The sequence below is a fragment of the Numenius arquata genome, chromosome 2 (assembly GCF_964106895.1).
Source record: "Numenius arquata chromosome 2, bNumArq3.hap1.1, whole genome shotgun sequence".
In the NCBI taxonomy this organism is placed as follows: Eukaryota; Metazoa; Chordata; class Aves; order Charadriiformes; family Scolopacidae; genus Numenius; species Numenius arquata.
In genome coordinates, this window is record NC_133577.1 from 87,879,130 (window position 1) to 87,899,258 (window position 20,129).

General features: G+C 33.8%; 1 protein-coding gene across 1 annotated transcript in view; it reads right to left on the reverse strand.

Annotated features, from left to right (window-relative positions):
• METTL25 (methyltransferase like 25) overlaps positions 1–20,129 on the reverse strand; it is a 59,827-nt gene that overhangs the window by 15,022 nt on the left and 24,676 nt on the right. The window contains exons 6-9 of the mRNA XM_074168219.1: positions 6,560–6,654; positions 4,017–4,046; positions 2,843–2,916; positions 1,269–1,362 (exon numbers count right to left, since the gene is read on the reverse strand). Coding sequence (XP_074024320.1) covers positions 1,269–1,362; positions 2,843–2,916; positions 4,017–4,046; positions 6,560–6,654 — 293 coding nt within the window. The remainder of the gene's footprint in view (positions 1–1,268; positions 1,363–2,842; positions 2,917–4,016; positions 4,047–6,559; positions 6,655–20,129) is intronic.

The window sequence follows — 20,129 nt, forward strand, 5'->3', positions numbered from 1 at the left end:
TCACATTTTGACTATGGAGTTTAAGCACTGGTTTAGCAGACTGCTACAATATTTACCTTAAATATTTCATATACTTACCACTCCTACTTTTTTGATTTGTACTAATTTTTTTAATTATCAGTCTAATAATCTCTAGGCCTCCATTGCACAACTTGTTCTCAGAGAGTGGTTGTGATCTTCACACAGTCATATTCCATGCCTAATGCTATGTTGCCATCTGTTGACCAATTTAGCAGTTGTAGTACTAAGACGAGACACTCAAGAATGTAAAAAAATCTCTGGAAGATTTTATAAGTTTAAATCTCAATTTTGTATTTACTTTTTTTTCTCTACCTAGGAAAGTTATTTAAAAAATCTTGATATTTATCCTTAACATTTATTAATTTAAAGAAAAAAAAAGTATTAAACCTTCCAAGATCGTCAAAGGCTACTTAAAGAGACTGTCTGAAGGCTAAAATAAATTGGAAATACTTTGGGAACAAAATTGTAAGAGAAACACACTGAATGGATAGAATTGCCTATCTTGCTATAATGTTACATTTTTCAGTTTCAAAAGGTGTCCAAAGGGATCAAGATAATATTGCTGCAGGAAAAATGAAAATAAAAAGGGGTCAAAGTGTTTACTATGTGATTCATTATTCATGTTTTTTTGGATCACTTTCAGTTTAAACCTAAGTGCAGACGAGAAAGTAACATGTTTGTACAGGATAGTATTTCAGCCAGATTTAAAAGGGTGCAAGAGTTACTTTTATCAGACTGTACAGTATCAGTACAGGCAAGAATTTCTTCATGACTGCTTCATTTGGCATCTGAAAAGTCTATTTACTTCTAAATGACAGCATGTATAAAATAGAATATGCATCACATTTTTTTTGCCTCAAAGGAAATTTGTAGGATTAACTTCAGAAATACCAGAAAGGCTTAAAAAAAATTCTGACCATGACCACCATGTGTAAAAAAGGATTGGTTTTATATAAAGTGATTAGAATAAAGTAATTTTAAAACAATTTCTTTTAAAGAATTTATATATGGAGGTCTCTTTTGAAAAAAACATGAAAAAAACCAATTTGGTTATGGGTTTGGGGTTTTTTTAATACATAAAAGTAAGTATGGATTAGCTCTATTATTATTAATAAAAAAGAGAATGCATTATATTTTTACAGCAATATACAAACTAAATCAACTCAGTGGCTTAAACATTGCATTGTGGTGCTGACTTCAAGAACTTACATGGGTATAAAGATTTCACGCAGTCTCTAGTGACTCACCTTTGAATCATCCAGTTCCAGCTTCTTCAGAGACTTTCTGACATAATCTATGAAGGAGGACGATTTGGAGAAAGTTTTTCCAACATGTCGATCACTGCAAATAAAGCATTGAAATGCAGGCTTTTATACATCCAACAACAGAAATTTACACATTTTAAAATCGAATTTTTAATTCAGAAGAAATAAATTAGCTACTAGTGCCAATTTAGTAACAATTTTCCTTTCCCCCTCTTCTACATAAAACAAAACAAGCTAGCTAATACTTCAAGAAATTTCTAGATACAGCAACTATACAACTGTACTATGGTGATAGTACAGTTATTATTTTACCTAAAAACTGGAGAGTTGAAGGTTTCTTTTTAATTTCTCCCTAATATTTTTATTTCCCTATATGAATGACAAAATTCTTATTTCTACTGACAGATAGTTCCCTCTATACTTCTATAATGCTTCTGTAAGTTCCTATAATGCTGCTGTAATTTATTTATCATCAACCACTGGACTGAGCAAATGCCAAGTTGGAGTAAAAGTACACTTTCGCTTGTTACCTTGTGTTCTTATCCTCGCAATTTTTATTTCACTAAGTGATGCCAGAATTTTCTCCTGTTTACAACTCAATGACGTACTTTTGAAGACAGCCAAAAATGTGGGTTGTTTCAGAAAACATGTTAAAATAATGCACAAAAACTTAAAAAACATATAGGAAGACTGAATCCTAGCAGGCCATTTCTCTTCTCTGTGTTTAAAATACCTTGGAGAGACAACATGCAAAGTTTTTGTTAGTCTGAATTCGCTTTCTTGACTGTGTCTTAATGTAACTCCTCTTCCAGCTGTGTAGTGTAGGAGTTACGTTTTCAGCTACAGTAGCTGTTTGTGAGTATTCGATTACTTAAGAGGAAATACACTTTCCTCCCTGTGAAATACTAACTAGAAATATCTTTGTCAAAAGATTTCCCCCTCTTTATCCTTAGTAACCCCCTTTCTCCTTATGTAACAATCAGGATTAACATCTACTGAGGTCAACAGAGGGACTTTGCTCAGTGGCAGTTTTAATGCTTTTTAGCTGGCAGGGATCCCCACTCATTGAGAATCAACGGACACATCTAAAGAAAGAATTAATTTCTGTAGTCATATTTAACATTCACATGTACTTAAACATTTGAGCTGATGTAGTTTGAAAATCAGTTCATGGTGATGCTGTTATGCCACTCTTTGTAAGATGGGCATCTGCCCTCCTAATCACAAACTATAGGGGGAAAGATGTCGCCTGGGTCTGGCTGGGATGGAGCTAACTTCACAGCAACCCAGGCAGTGCTGTGCTTTACATCTGTGACTGAAACAGTGCTGGGATCACACCGATGTTTCAGCTATTGCCAAACAGTGATTGCACAGCATCGAGGCTTTCTCCGTTTCTCCCTCTGCCCGCCAGGGAGTAGGCTGGAGGTGCACAAGAAGTGTGGGGGGACATGGTTGGGACAGCTGACCCAAATAGATCTGCTTTCTAAGAAATACAGAATAGAGGTGGCAGAGAATCAGAGCTTTGGTTCATATTCTGTGAATTCAGAGCTTCCTACCTTTTGGTGACACCATAAATGTCTTCTATAATAACCTGAAGAACAGCTCGATAAAACAATGATGCTAGAGGCAGCTGCAAAAAATTTTACAACAGCAAGGATTTAAAATTGGCATTGAAATTAAATTCAGAGTAACAAAAGTAGTATTGGCTTCCTTAACTACTTATTGGCTTGTATTCTTTACCATCACTCATAACAGGCTTAAGAGGACAATTTACTAATGTTCTTGCATCTAGTTAAAATTACGTTTTTGGGTTAGATTCTAACATAACCATGAATGCAAGAAAAAAAAAGAAACCCAAACTCTGAGGTAAAAGTTCAAAGGTTAGCAGAGGGAAAAAGAACAGAGGAAAAATGTACTGATCACAGTCCAAATTCTACTATACAAAATAAATATAACAATTTACCTAAACTGTTTTAAAGACAAAAGGAGTAATTCCCTAGTTGAATTATCATACACTGTATGCCATGCTGGAAGTAGTATACTCATGAAAACAGAATACACTGAAAACTTTGTGTCTTTGTGTATGAAAGATCGGTTTGCATAAAATCGTTAATGCTTGCCAATTAAAAATTCACAGCAAAATTAAAGTAAAAGGCTACTGGGGTCACTGGGTTTACATATGGAAAGAAAAGGTCTCTCAGCCTTGCCTTTTAAATATTTGCACAGTTGGTGTCTACCATCCCTAAAAGGATAACTTGCACAACAATAATCTGAAGTATTCACAGGGAAAAAATATACAGGGATTAAAAATGAGAATGATGTTGTTTTTAACAGGTTCAAGCTTTTGTCATAACAATTTCTCTTTTAACATCAGTTGACGAAACACTGAGATACAGTGATCTAAAGCAGGGATATCAGAAGGACATTTGTACTGAATTTATATATTAGCTGAAAGACAGCAAAAGAAGTTAGAAAGGGTAGTTCAATACCTTAACTTTTAAGCTGTGCTTTTTTCCCAGACTCTTAATTGTCAAAAGAAAACAGATTCACTAAGTACAATCACAGCAATAAAAATGTGACACATGCTATCTATCAGGATTTGATGTAGTGTATGCTAGTATTTTAGGTTCCAGGAATGCAGAAGTTCAATAAAAGGTCATAGATTAAGAGCATTTGAGGGGGAAAAACACATTTTATCTTAGAATGGCTAAAATAAACAGTATTACTTACCATTTGGCCAACTGCAACTCGCTCCAAAGCCTTTAAGAGTGAAGGAATTAAATTACTGATATGTTTATTCTTTATCAGAACATTTTATAAACACACTGTATAAAAGTCAGAGGAGATGACATTTTAAAAGATTAATGGTGTGACATAACACGAGCTTGCACGCTTTAAAGTGTTAATACCTTTAGGGACTCATAATCAGCTCACTTCTGTTATTTTGGTTTATTTATAGGAGAAGCAATGACAACTGACTATGGAAATAGATGCATGCAAAATTTGCTTGTGTTTCTTAGTATTGTAAAAAAGGATTACTTTCTGTGAAAGTCCTAAAAAGAAATGCATTCTTCTTGAGTCTCTTCCTACTGAAATACAAATAATTCACTTTGCATATTCAACTATATTAAAGCAAATATTAGTTCAATATACAATGATATGTATACTTTAAATACTTTTAGTCCCTAGTATTCAGATAAATTGAAATTCCGTACATAAAGTTATATAAAATAAAAACTTCAGAGAGACTGAAGATTAAAATACAATGCATTATCTTTCAGTAGATTCTTCATACCATAAATCCTGAGGTAGGTGTAAGAGTCCTTGATTTTTATAATCCATAGGGACAAAAAACAACAGATAGAAGCATGGAATATTTTTCCAGAGTTGAAAAGATACTGTGCCTATAAAAATTTCAACTGGGTATTAAAGATCATATAAATGAAGACAAAAAATCATTAAATTACCTGATACTACAAAAAATTAGATAACACACCAAAAATGCCTCATCACTTACAGGTCATCATCACCTTTAGTTCCCAAACACCACTACAGTAAAGAAGACCTCTTGTCTCTGAATCACCTACCTCTCCTTCTCTTAGTTTTAGAACTGATCTTGTATTCCAGACTGTTCTTCAAACACAGCCCAAGTAGTTGCAGTTCCTCCGTTCATGGCTTTGGCCAACTATCAGGTTTGACTTCTGCTGTATGAGCTTTAGCTCTCATACCAGCACATATATGCTGCTGCTTAGAAGATGGATGTGGGTTCTAACATGTATTGTAAGGGTCTAAAATGGAAACTCTCACTCAGAACCCTTAGCCCTTGGCACTTTTAACTAATTTGAATGACATGTAATAATGAACATCAGCAATAATGCTGAGTGTCATTGCTCAGCAGACTCAGTTTCTCCTAGCCAGCCCTAGCCCCTTCTCCTAGGAAGATGGGTGCCTGTCTCCCTAGTATCTCCTAGAAGGCGAGGAAAATCCTAGCCATGAAAAATGCATAGAGAGAATTACAACCATAATAACAGTAGAAATATCTAGTGACACAGGAGAACTCTTTGCCTTTTGTGAATGCTTAAACAAAAAAAAGTTTTAACTGCCAAATTTCTGTGATTTCTGTGAAATCTAAAATAGATATATATGGCACGATCAGTACTGTCTCTTGGGGGTAATTTGCTTACAAAATTTATCTTCCTACCATTGTTGAAAAACAGCCCAACCTTTTTCTTTCCAAAAGAAATGGAATGGGAAAGGAAATAGCTAATGTGTCAGCTGAGGAAGAATTGGTATTGTATGACACTGACAAGAAAAAGAGAAAAGGCAAATCTCTTTTAAAAAGCACTTTTTGTGTTGTTTTACAGCAACATCTCTAAAATGCACATTTTTTTTTTTCTCGTACCTTGCCAGGAGTAACACATTTAAGCCTTATGAATACTAAACAACCGTTCTCCTATACTTTCTCCTGATAGCATTTAGTTATCGTGTTAGTTCCAGTTTACATAACCTCGATACATTAGCCTATACCGAGTCTTCAGTCTCACTGTTCTCCGTAATGGAGATAGAGAGCTAGACGAAGAGGTGAGCCAGAACCTGATGTGATTCATCCTGATACCAGAAATTAAAAATTAATAGAGGAAAGGAATACTGGTCTTCTGTCTGAAACAGTGGTTGACATTTTCAGTACCTATCCGTTTTTTCAAATTAGACAACAGTTCATCATCCCATCTTGATGAGGTTAGGTCTTTAAAAGCACTTAATCTCTTGGTGCAATGTTAAAAAGATGTTTCCAGTCTCTTAAGCCACATGGATTTTAGAGCTCTTCTAGTTTTTGGAATGGCAGGTTTGTTTAGGTTTTAAACAGTCGGAACATTCAATATTATGAATCATGTGGTCGCTGGGGGAGTTACTGATTGCAATCCTTCTACAATTACCTTGTTCCCCCCTAAGTCCTTGGCCAAGAACTATTACCCTGAGGGGTTACCTTGTTTAGGTTTCAACAAAGGTTTGGCATTTCTGTCCACTCTTAAAATACATTTTTGTCAATACTCATTTTTTCATGCCTTCAGCAAGTATAAAATATAGAAAGCTGGAAGGTCAATACTATTTTTTTTAGATATAATTCATCATGCTTACAACACTAATGATGTTATTTTGTAGAGTCTTGGATTAAAGTCATGGCTCTAGGATTAGAAGCCAAAAACAATGAATCCTGTATCCTATCCATCTGGATAAAGCTCTCAGTAGGACAAAGAAAAGAAGGGGAACCATACCAAGCACGCTGACATTCTAGCATTGCGACCACAGCACCAGCCCTTGTCCTTCAAGTACTGACACATGGGAAATCCCCACACTTCCTCTGGGCAATCTGCAAAATGGAGAAAAAAAAATAGGCACAGCTTTCATGGGCTATTTTTCTCTTACTTACAGAATACACAACATATTCAGCAAGATGAACAGTAGTCAATGATAGCAGAAATGTTCAACTGTTCTAGTCCAGTACCAAAAGCCATGTTAGTGTTACAAAAAACATATTTTCCCCATAACAGATGTTTTGGTTTATGTCAAATTTCTGATAATTTCACATTTTCCAAAACAATTTTAACTGAGTGTCTTTCACGAAAATCCACTAAAAAAAAATTCTAAGGGACAAGAGAAAAGTACGCAAATACTCATGGCACCTCATGCCATGCCATGCCATGCCATGAGTCACAAGATGTAAGCTGGGCAGTTGTTCAATGTAGCAGGACTTCAGTATCGCCTCTCATTGGGTTCTTCTTCTATCATAAACATCTTTTAAACATCACACAGAACAATGTGTATTTGTTTATTTCAGTTCTGAAGGCCCTTGCTTTGCTGCGAGGCAGAATGTTTGTTTTCCAGAAAACAGCAGCTGCAAAGGCTCTTGCTGTTTCTTCATAACACCAAGAAGTATTTGCATCACAATCTGTGCTCAGTTTGTTTCAGTATCATTAATATTTTGAATAACAACACAATTCTTCATGTTTAACACTCAAGCAAATGTGGGAAAACTAAAGTACAGGGATTACTTTATAGATGTTCATAATACTCAGTTTTAAATGCAGACAAACTCTACAATGTTTTGAATTTTCATTAGTGCATTTGTCAGCTGATTTTTTGGAACACTGAATAAGAATTACTACTTTCTTTAAAAAAAAAATAAATTGGCTAGGATCCTGGCTTTTTAGCATAAAAAGATGACTCGGGCATATTTAAAGATAAATCAATGTAATGGGGTTAAAAAAAGGACAGCAGAAATACGACTCTTCAAATTTACCAAAAGTCTGAGATACATAAATGTAAGTAGAATTCATTTTGTGAAAAGTTAAGCAAAGAAAAAGGGAAACGGGAAACTATAAATGATCCGACTCTCCTTCCCACAGTAAAAGCCCTCAGTTTTCTAGTAGTCCCCAGTCTTTGCTGATCTCTGGAGAGTAACAGCAAGCAGGTAATCTTCTGCAGGCAACCTCATGCTTTGCTCTTCTTTTAGCCCTGAGAAATGTCAGAGGCTCTCTGGGAATGAATACTGGTTTGAGGACCATGACTGAAGAATAGGATTTTAATTCTGGACAATTAGCAGAAGGAGAAAGAAAATTCCTTTAGATATAAAGATGAAATCTGACAAAACAGATTGCAACTGCTTTCAACAATAGGATTGTACTAAGAATTTGTAAGTGCCTCACGACAAGATATAAAACATTAATTAACTTCAAGTGTAATTATTGAGTACCTAGAATAAAACTGAGTATTTCTACTACAGGGATGGTAATAAGAACTTACTGAATATATTATTTGCAAAGGAAAAAATGACTGCCATGGTTCCTATTGTATGATTGATATTAATAAGTCTTTCTAATACATATGTTAAAATATTTCAAAATAAAAATTTGCAAACTGAGTTAGAAAGATGAAATCATTGATCTTTTCAGGTTATCCCTTCTAATTTACATGTTTTCCTCTAGGCAAACTAATCATCCATGCAAGTTAAAGTTGCTACCCACTGAGCTACAATCTCAATATTAGTGCACTATACTCATACAGAATTCTGAAGAATTTATGACACCTTTGAAAAAGGTAATCAGGCAAAGCACCATCTTCATTTAAATTATCAAAACTGCAAAGTAGGAGAAAAAGAGAGGGAAACTAATGCTCTAACTTAGAATTTTTTGTATATATCCAAAGTTGGCCACATATCTACAATATCACCTTGAGTTCTATTTATTTTTTCATACCCAGTCCACTCTTACACACATGGTTGATTATAAAAAAAAACACCCACGACAAATTGTAGGATGAATATATTGCTATAAGGTTCATATATTTATCAGCTGCATTTTAAAACCCTGGAAATTCTGTTAATTCCTGCAACTATTTTCAGATATACTTAATATTATGTAGCTCATTAATTACCATATCGTGCTTCTATCTGACAACACAGCAGCTGTTCTAAACAATATAAATCTCCAAAAACATTCAAGCAACATTTTAAGTATGGGTATTCTACGGAAGATTTCACAGCAAACAGCAGAAGTGTTCAACAGCGCATGAAGCAATCATGTTATAATTTGGTATAAAGGAGCCAATCAGACAGAATTCTCCTTCCCATGAGAAGTTAACAAAATGGGAAATACTAGGTAATCATTTGATAAGCTGAACTGAAGCTATACTGGGGTATAATCCTAGAACCTATCAGTTAAATAGTGATTACTCTACCTCTAAGCTAACCTCTTAAAAAGATGAGATCATACATTGAATAAAATGAATTGCTGCAAATGTTGCACCAAAATAAATCCTTGCAAAAAAATTAGTAATTCTTTCTGTTCTAGAACAAAATCTATAAACTGTGATGTAATTTTAATGTGGAGGAAGAGAACATAAGAAAGAGTTAAAAAACAGGAAACATAAAAGCAGCATCATGAAAAGTTGTATCCTAGTTTGGCTTTGTGGAACAGGATGGTTCATTGGAAACTTACACAAACAAAATATTGATTAAAGTAGTTTGAAGATACTTGCTGTTATTTTCCACTGTCCCTATAAATTGGATACATCTGATTGAAGTGAGGAAACATTCTCATCACAATCACCCAGTTACACATAGCAGGGTAAGACAAAGTGCATATTACACAGAAACACATAATGCTGAATAAAGCTGAAAAGAACGATTCCAGCCATTAGCCATGGGACAAATTCCTATTATTTCCCTCTGCCTAATTTTAATAACAGTCATAGTTTCATGGAAGAGTTAAACAAGAAGTTAAACAAACGAATCCTGTCTTTACCATTCTTTTTTGACATTAAAGAACATTTTTCTGATAGCCACAGTATCTTCTATCCTAGAAAATGATTTTAATAGGAACTTTCCAAATTTTCACCACTGTTTTTCCACTACAATTTTTTTCATGTCTTTTGAAAAAGGAAGGAACTTTGTGGCTTTACTAACTCTTCTTGTGACCACGGGGATGTCTAATGACTAACAGACTAATTTCAGCTAATTTCTCACTCTAACAGGCAGAAATGCTATATCGAGAAGGTGTCTTGACTTTGGTTTATAAAATACTTGAAATTCCGTGGAGGAGATTAACACTTTGGGAAACAAGTGCAAGTACATCCAGGTGACAGCCACAACTGAAAAAATATGTGTAGAATTTTTCACACAGTGCTGTCTAGCAAAGGAGAACAGAAAGCCTCAGGTCTACATTGGTAAAAAAATTTAAATTTGAGTAAATGTAGTCTCATACTTTGTCATCAATTGAATAAGACTAAATTTTCTATAAAGTATGTCAGAGTACCTTTCCACTTCTTCTGGGAACCCAATGCTACTACTATTTTTTCATATTTTGTCAGAATTAGTTTCTTATTTTTTAACTTAATCTTGGAAGTCATATGTTATTTCCTGTCCTCTAATTATTTAGACCTTTTTGTAAGACCTTCAGTAAGCTGCTGTTAAATTTTGTAGAGGAATTGGACTTCAGCACTCTTCCATTTTGTGTATTGTTTGTAATAGCACAAGGGTAGTGACCTATACCATTCGGAACACCTGTACTATTTTGAACTTTGTTTGTAAAGGATTTTCTCCCTTTCTGTTTAACTTCCAAATGATAGAAATGGCAATACATATGGACATCTGATATATTGAAAACATTACACTGGGTAGTAAAAAAGAATAAATCACAACAAGGCTTCAGGCAAGTCTTACTGTTGTTACCATCCTATTCACAGATCCATTAAAACTCTTACTGGCTCAGCAGAGTTTCAAAGAAATTTTTTTAGAAGTTGTTTAGCTAACAAAACAATTAAGTGTAGCTAGGAAACGGGATTTCCAAAATATAGAAGACTGAATGTTTTCTATTTGTGCTTCCTTTTTTGGTAGTTATAGAAAAAATATCTGGCAGCAGAAGTAAGATGAAAGGATTTCACTGGCTAATCCTCCTGTATGCGCACAGAGGTTTCCAAGAAAGTTCAAGAGAATGCGACGAGCTTCTCCACTATCTCCACTATTAGGCCTTATATAGTTCTTCAACTCTAAGTAAGATACTATGATTTCTAGTGTGCTAACATTAAAATTGACTTTGCAAAGCTTTATAGCACTATATAGTTTCTATGAAACAACAGGACCAACAGGTTTTATTGCTACTAGACAAATAAGCTTAACTAGGGTTCCATGTGATCTTGAAGTTTCTTGTTTATCTTCCTTTGCTAACATTTCATGAAGAAGTATTTGCATTTATGCTTCTCATCTTTTTATTTTCTTGCAATTCCCAATTGTTCCAAACTGCAGTTCCCAATATAACAATTAATTTGTTATGTTTTCTACTTATTCTTCTGGAAGGGATAGATATATTAAGATAATGTATTGAACACTATTTGTTAAAATCATCCTGGCAGAAATTATCCAAATTTTGTCATGAAATAATGCTTATCCCAATGGTTAATGGAGAATTTATGAATAAAAAAAATAATCAGGGTTTTGCTTCACCTTTGTAGTACAGTTTAGATGATTATAATGTCTGTTTCTTCATCTGCTTTTTAAAAACAAAGTAACACAAATAAGTTATGAAAAATGGCAAAGTACTATAAAATAGAGGATGCTGATTTTCTTGAAATGCACTTTATCTTTCTATACTATTTTTAAGATTTTAAGATTTCCTAGTGTATACATGACAACAACAGAAGAGATTTATTTTCTAGTAATGAAGTTCATCAGATTGTAAATAGCACATGGCAAAGAGAAGGCAGAAATATGCTTTTAGTGCACAGGCTCAAGTTCCCGCTCTGTGCATTGTAGTTTGTTTAAGAACTCATGTTCTCCTTAGAAAAACAACCACTGCTTATTTCATTCCTAGACTTTATCTTTACTTACGCAATTTATGATTGAAATGTTGCAAAACCCTAGCCTCTTGAAGTGTTTCAGCATAAGAACATAACTTCAAGAGAAAGAGAGCTTATTCTAATTCAGTACAGTTAATGCCGATTGTACACTCACAGCTAGTGCTGTGTGAAATAGCTCACACAATAGTTTTTAGTGACAGATATCTTACATTTCCTTTAAAAAATACCATTAAGACTCAAATCAGTTTCTGTATTGAACTTTATGTATCATTTTTTGCCATTTATTTTAATACAGAAATGTATCGATGATTTGAAATTATACTATTAAAATGTTAATATTAAGAATTTGTATTTCAAAATGGTATAAGTATTACCAATAGTTCCTAATAATACCATTCAGTGAGTTATCATTGCAGTATAATCTCTTCAGTTCTAAATACTTAAATATATCTTTGTCTCTTACCACTTAAAGACTGCATTGGATAGGCACACCCACATCTACATTTATTTATGAAGTGTGATCAATATCAGCCCATGTAAAATATTGCATGTAGCAACAGAGTCAGTTAATGTAGAAGCACTCCTCAGAGAACTTCAGTTTCTGTTTTATATTTTCTTATCTTTTTTTTTATTACAACACTCACATCTCCTACTCATTTGCTATTATTTTGATATTAAGCTGAGTCCATTATTAAGATATTAAGCTATATTATTAAGATATTAAGCTATTTCAGCTGAGTCCTTCCTGATGTCTTAGTGTCTCATCTTTGTCCATCCCCACAGTCTGTACCCTTAATTTCCAAATTCCACTACAGTTATGAAGTATAATTCCCCAATTTCCCTTTCTACTTCAGTGTATGATTTAGGTTTTTAAGATGCTTAATTCCCACTGATTCATGGAGCTGTTTTTCAAAGGTTTTATTGATTTTTTTCTTCATTTTCTCTATTTCAAAGCATAAGAAACTCGGAATTCAAATACTTATTAATTAACTTCAGTTGCATTTTTGTACTTCACATCCAGTGCACTTAAGTGTCTATGATCTCCTTGTGTGATCATGAAAGAAAAAGAAAAACAAAGACGAAAAGAAATGCAAGAGTATGTGACTGCTCTATTTTCAACCACTCTTGGGCAGCTAGAGAATAACCAAGGCAAAAACAAAAGGAGTGTCGATTTTACAGAAAAAGCACAACTGACTGAAGATCAGACACAGCTGTCAGTGTGTTGTACAAGGACTGCCAAGCACATTGAAAAGTCTCTGTATTAATCATATACTTGTTGGCCAGAAATGCTTTCAGATTCTCACCAAAGACACATAGATAAGGGTAACATGACGTGGCACCTAAGACCTGTGTTCATGGCTGAATCTACAAGGTTGGCATTAAGATCTGCTCTTCAGCTATTTAATTCAAAGAGCAGTACTCAAGAGGTAACACGCATAGGAATTGTCACTGCTTGGGTAGTTCCTGACATATTCATGGTCAAGATAAAAAAAAAAAAAAGCTATAATAGATAGGACTAAATTATTCCCTTTCCCTTCATTCTTAATTATCCTCTGTCCCATAATTCCTATTTCAGTATTTGAAGTTAGAAAATCAATGCATTCTTAAGAGTGTATGGTAAATGGTCCAATTGCATCTTTACTCATATAAAAAGCTGTGATTTAAAAAGCCTTGAGAGGATTTCCTTCTGTCTAACTAGAGCCTTCCTTCTTCCAAAGCATATAGCCAGCATTCCTAGAAGTGTAAAACTATAGGAAAAAAAAAACAGGGCACATTTGAGAACTGTAAATGGTATTAAAAATGAAAATCCATTTCCCTTCTTATCTTTAATATTTTTGTTCTCCTTTTTTTTAATTAATCAGATTCTTTAAAAATATTCTTATTAAAATGTTCTTTGTAGAGAAAGGGATTTTTTTTATCTATTACTCTGAACACAATAAGACGTGATTAATAATAGAAACATATTACTGAAAACTAAAAGAAAACCTAGAAGGGCAACACCAAGTGAAAGACGAATAGATGGTTATGTCAGTACTGGCATGTCTGTAGGGGCCACAGTAAGGTAGGGAGAGACCCCCATTCTTCTGGACTACTACTTGGAAGGCCTTGAATGACTTACAATCTAGACAAATCAGAGAAGCACAGTGAGGATGGAGACAACAAGCTCAGGCTGAGAAGTAGCTCAGTGAAGAAGAATCCTGGTCTCCCAGGAGAAAACGGAGTTAATTTTAGAACTACCAACAAACCCAGGGACTGCCATAAAAGTTGAGGTTAGTAGATGTGACAGGAAATTAAAATAAATTCTTTGCTAACACCGTATTAAAATATTGCTTTTTAGTTCTGTTACCTAATTCTAGGAAGTTAGCACTAGTCACATGAAAAATCAACAACAGAAACATGAAACTCCAACTCAAACACCCAGTGAATAAGAAATAAACGTGGCATATATATAGTGTATGAAATACTATGCCATTTCCAATTATACAATTCAAAAGACAGTAGTCATTTTCCAAATGTACAAACCAAAATATTTACTATTAAAAATAACATCATATTCTGGTACTCAAAATTGTAAAATAATATTAAAAATCTTACATTTTTGCAAAGTGCTAATTACAACCATATTGAATGGAAAGGAAAATGACCCCTAATTTTAAAGTTAAATTACCTGGAAAAAAGTATCTTCTTTACTGGTAAACATGGTAAATGTATAAACTCTCTTTAGTGAAAAAATAAAATGGAATTATAGGATAAAAAAATCCATAAACTACCCTACAAACGTATAAGCTAAAGGAAGAGTATTTTTATATAAACTGTTTATACTGTGATCACATATTTTTCTCAATTTTCTTGTGTATAAAAGAATTATTTTCTTAGACTGGACAATGGAATATCCTGCAATTGCTTTTAATAAATTCCACACAAAAGAGATATGAATTTCAACTCTAGCAAAGTCTGTTTTTACACACTAAACTTGTCTACCTCTTTCATTTAGAGAAAACTCCCACTGAAGCCAATTACTGCCTTTTCATACTACCAGACATCTCTCTAAGCACTCAGTCAGCAAGGCGTGACACAAATTTAAAAAAGTAAAAGAATACATATCCTAAATCAGGCAAATCCCATTTGCAAAGTAGAAGAAAGAGATATAATATATGCACAGACACAAAGTGTAGCTATGCTTATATATCTTTCAATGTAAGCAGGAATATTAACAGAACTGTATTTTATATGTCCTACTTCTAATTCTCCTCATCCCAGTCATCATTAGCTGGGAAATTCATGTCTTGTCTTGGTGGAAATAGGTCTCCTTTAACAAACATGAGCTACTCCTATGTAAGAACTGTAGGAGTGGATATACCATTATTATAATACATCAATCATCTTCTGCATGACAAACCCTGTAACATCCAAGTTGGAATTAACACTCAAAGGTCACACTGTACATTAGATTTTTCTTACCAAGGCCTTGAAATTGCAATAGTCACTGCAGAATACTATGCTTAAAAGAAACTCTGCTGAAGCCATTCAAATACCACGAATTGTTTAGCCTACTTGTAGACTGAAGGATTAGAACATGTACAATTGTATATTTATGTTGACATTATGCTACAAAGAAGTGTAAAAAAGCAATATCCTAAGACTTACAAAAATCAATCATTGTCACTAAAACTGTGGAAGATATATTAAACGACTTTGCAGAAACTATATTTCAAGATGGGAAAAAGTTTTCTGAAGTTCTGTATTTGAAAACGGCCTTTGCTTTCAAAAGAATGCTTTCTCTTTTTCTTATAGAATCACAGAATCACAGAATCATCTAGGTTGGAAGGGACCTTCAAGATTTCAGTTTGAAAGATTTTTTTCTGTTTGTTCTCCCTTGACAAATACCGACAATGTGTTTATTTGCTTAGTTGGGTATAAAATGCACCATGTAAGAGATTTTATGTTGAAACAATCCAATTTTTTTCTGTTTCTAAAAAGGTAAATAGGCAATTATTCTATCCTTCATGTTTTCAAAAGACTATTATTACATTCCCGCAGATGTTACTGAAATAAATGGTATATCGAACATATGTAGTTCAACATTTTCATGATATTTTGTTTCCAGAGAATTCATGTTAGAGTCCTTAATTACTGCTGGAGAAACAGGCATTAGTTCACAACCCATGAGCTCTTTACTCTCAACAAACAAAGGCTGTCATTATGAACAGACTCTATTCTTACAGAAGTCCGGGAAGGAATTACCCTATTCAGACCAGCAGAAAATATACAGTGACATTGTGCCTCAACAATGTTATAAATACTATCTTCCTAACAGGAGAGTAATCTTGCTTACCAAGGATTTATGGCTCTAGTAATTCCTCTGCTCTTAGTATGATGAGTCTTTTTGCACTTAATCTCATAACAGTCATTATAAAAAAAAAGTGAAGTTTTTCTCTTCTCAGCTACGTAATTTTTATTATGTTCTAAATATTCTGTCTCTATTTCAGAGCATGAAAGTGTTAGGGTGTTATTCCGAATCTCCTTGACAGCACAAGCTGTTTAACAGATAACTTCCTTAGGTCAGTAGTGTAATTGGCACAGGCAAACAAAACAGTAAAAAATAATTCTGTATGTTCTTTTGATAATAATTTGCATAGATCCCAATTTTTCTTTATCTTTAATCTCAAATCTCTTTGACCTTTTGCAGATATCGGAGTGTCTACAGGATTTCTTATAGATAGTAGTTATAGGACTGTCATTGTGATAAAGCTATAAAGGATTGCTCAAGGAAACAAAGCATGGAAGAAAAGCTAAATGCAGTTCTTAAGCCACAGTCCTGCTTCACAGAAGGAGCTCATCGGATGAGATATCTAAAATTGATGGATCCCTAGAAGAAGTTATAGAAAACCAGAAGTTGTAAACAGCAAAAAATTGCCAAGGCAATGTGGAATTCATCCAAAAACTAAAACTACACAGCAATTGCCAAACTGCAGTGTGCAACTTCTTGATTAAAGCTCTTTGGTTCTAGAGATCTGAAAAGCAGGTAATGTAATATTAATGCTTATGAAGAGCTCAAGGGAAGTTCCAGGGAGCTTCCAAACAGGAAACCTCACATTTATATGGAGAGAAAGTATTTTAAAGAACAGAGGCATTGAACATATGAGCAAATACAACGTATTTGGGAAGAGTCAACGTGACTTTCTTAAAGGGAGGTCATATCTTACAAACATAGTGGAATCTTTTTTGAAGGCTTCAAGTAACACTTAGACAAGAAAGATATAGTGGGTTTCCAAATGGCATTCAACAAGACCATTAGAGAAACTATCAAAACACAGAACCAGATAAAAAGTATTCCTATGGGTGAGTAATTGACAGAAACAAAGGACAGGAATAGAAGACCATTTTTCACAGAGGACAGAGATCACCAGCAGAGGCCTAAGGTGACTTGTGCTGGAACAGGTTGTTGATCAAATTCATAAATGATCTGGAAAAGTTACTGAAGACTAGGACAAAGTTTGCTGACAATCCTAAGGGTAATAAAAAATAGAGCCATTTCTAATAAAAATTAGAGATGAAATGGCATATAAAATTCAATGTAGATGAATGTTTCAAACTGGGAAAAATATTAACTTTACATACACAATGAACAGCTTTGAACTGAGAGCTGACAGTTCAATGAAAAGTAAGAAGAGGAAAAGAATTTAAGAATTATTAAGGAAAAAAACCCCAGAAAACACTATTATGCTACTATACAAATCCATGCTGCACCTGAATCTTGAATACTGTGTTTGGATTTGTTTATCTCACCTGTCATAACAAGTAATAGCCTCCAAAAAGGTGCAGAGAAGAGGAACAGGGTTGTCAGAAGTAATATGAAAAACTAAAACTGTGAAACAGATAATGGGGGAATGAAAAATCTGTAAAATCATGAAAGGGATGGAGAAAATAAATAGAGAAAGATGTGCACTGGGTTTTACACTCAAATTGAAGGGGTATAAAAAAGAAACATGGAGTTAGTGGCCCTAAAACAACTAAAAGGAAATGTTTCTATGTACAACAAGCAGCTGATTTCTTACTGCAGCATGCTACAGATCCTAAAAGTTTACATATGTTCAAAAGTAATCTGAAGGATTCAAGGCATAAAAATCCATCAAGGGTTCTTTAATGCAAATATATAACCTTGTTCCAAGAAGCTCATGCTGGAAGCATGAGAGAGTATTTGGAGGAAGCATTACTAGGTACACCCTATGATTTCATACTCTTCTCTATATGCCTGCTATTGGCCTCTATGGAAGACAAGATACTGGAATAGAAGAAAATTTGATGTTAACAAATTGCATGATTTCCATGTCTCTGTTCTGGAGGATGAAGCCAGGCTGTATTTTTATTTTGAATCTTCATTCCATTTTGATATCAAAATATTATTTTATGTAAAAACTAATTAGTCTTCTTTCATATACTGATGCCAATCTGTCAAAAAAAGGCCTGAGAACGTGATATAAGCAATGCAGACATTCAAAATGTACTCTCAGGCCTACACACGTAGCAGACAGAGTACAAAAGCAAGCTAATTCATTAACATATAAAATTGGTTGTGAATAGCAAAGAATTAGATACTCATTACCTGTAGTAGTGAAGAAAAAAAGAATTTTGCAAAATTCTCAGCTATTTTAAGGATTAAAGAATCTTGAAAAATGCAACTAAACATATTTCTAATATAACATCATGAATATGATGAAAGTTTGGTTCTTATTTTAAAGTTGGGACTATCTCAGTGGATTTATGCCAATTTAAACTAATTGAAGATCTTTTTCATAGTGTGTTTCATTCATAAAAATAACATGGAAACTATATCACTCAACTTCTTCATTCTTTAATAAACTCCATTAATATTAACGAAATTACAACAAATCTGTATTCAAAAGTGTTAAGCTTGGATCATTGCCAAAGGACAATTATTTATCTTTAGCAATTCTGAAATCCTAGAGGATTCATATTACAAAGTGATACCAAAATCTTGCATACATTTTTCAGTACCAGGACAGAGCAATTATTGAGTAAAGATTATTTAAGATGAATAAGTAATTCCAAACAATGATATAAAATTCTCAATAGCATCTTCTGAGATTGTAATTAAATGGAATTAAATGTATTTTTTCCTTCCCGTGAGATTTTTCAGGGGAAAGTAATCTTTATTACCCTCATCAAAATTCTTTACGCACAGCCTACTTTGTCTCTTTGTTTACACTGCCAAACTTAGTCCAGAGAGTAATGAAAAACAAATAACCCAACTTGATTTAGGCCTTCCATGGCATCTATCTTCCAAGACATAGTGGTATCTCAGTTTACCTCTAGGATTCCAAATAATGGAGAGGAACTACTTAAACTACCTTTCTTTTTTTTTTTTTTCCATGAGAAAGACTAAGTTTTCATTAGCTAAAGACTCAGTTCCTTGAGTTTGTATTTTTCCTAAAAATCACATCACTAAACAGGATTTTGGAGGAGTAGGGGACAGTGGGGAAGAAAAATGTTCTTCTATTTCAGGAAACAGAACCAGTTGTCATCAAAATAATTTTCAAAATCCACACCTAGGGTATGCTTTAGGTACTGTGCATTACAGAAGCCTTGGCTTTCTCAATTACAATCTCTTACTGTGTATACACACAAAATTGTAAATGTAAGATAGTTTCATGTTTTAATATATTTTTGCTACATTTATTAATGAAAAATACTTTAATAACTTAAATAGGTAATGCTGTCATTTAATGCCTGCAAAACTTACCTAGTTAACATTTTTTCAAGTTTCATATTTTTTTCAGGATCAGTTTTGATAGAAAACATCTGGGGTTTAGTGACTAGTTACCTCTGTCACAAATTCATGGAAATGTGCCTTGTGCAGCAATATCTAAAGATGCCTTGGAAAGGAAATCAAGCTTTTTGACCTTTTGCTTGGAAGTGTTTTCCTTTGTTGCCATGGTATCAGTGATAGTTATTTTAAGACACTGGCTGTGGAGTATCTTTGAAAATATACCTAGGCAACATATAAATCATCTGTACTCTAATACTTCTAAAACAGTGACAAATATTTCCACATTTCAGTGGAACAGAGTGATGTGAAGCCATTACATTTGTGTAAGGAATCCTTCAGGAAATTCAGTTTTGAAGTTTTTGTCCCCTGAATCCACCTTATTCAAAGCCTCTTCAGTTTTCGCAAATCTGATAAAATTCTCTACACAAATTGTGACTACCCTTCACATCCCTTCCGGTTCCCTTAATTATATTCACTAGATTTTAAAAGTTAGAGCCTAACAAATGTAGCCGCAGCCTATATTTACCGAAGTTGAGGATCTGAGACTTTTACTCTTCTGCAGAAGGTTTGCTGACTTCTTCCAGAGTGCCTTATCGACAAGCTACACAGCTTCCAGGACAGTCTTCCTAGAGCAGTGACCTGATATTGGAAATCCTTAAAAAAGCTAGTGTTAATGACTTGCAATACTAAAGCTAACCTCA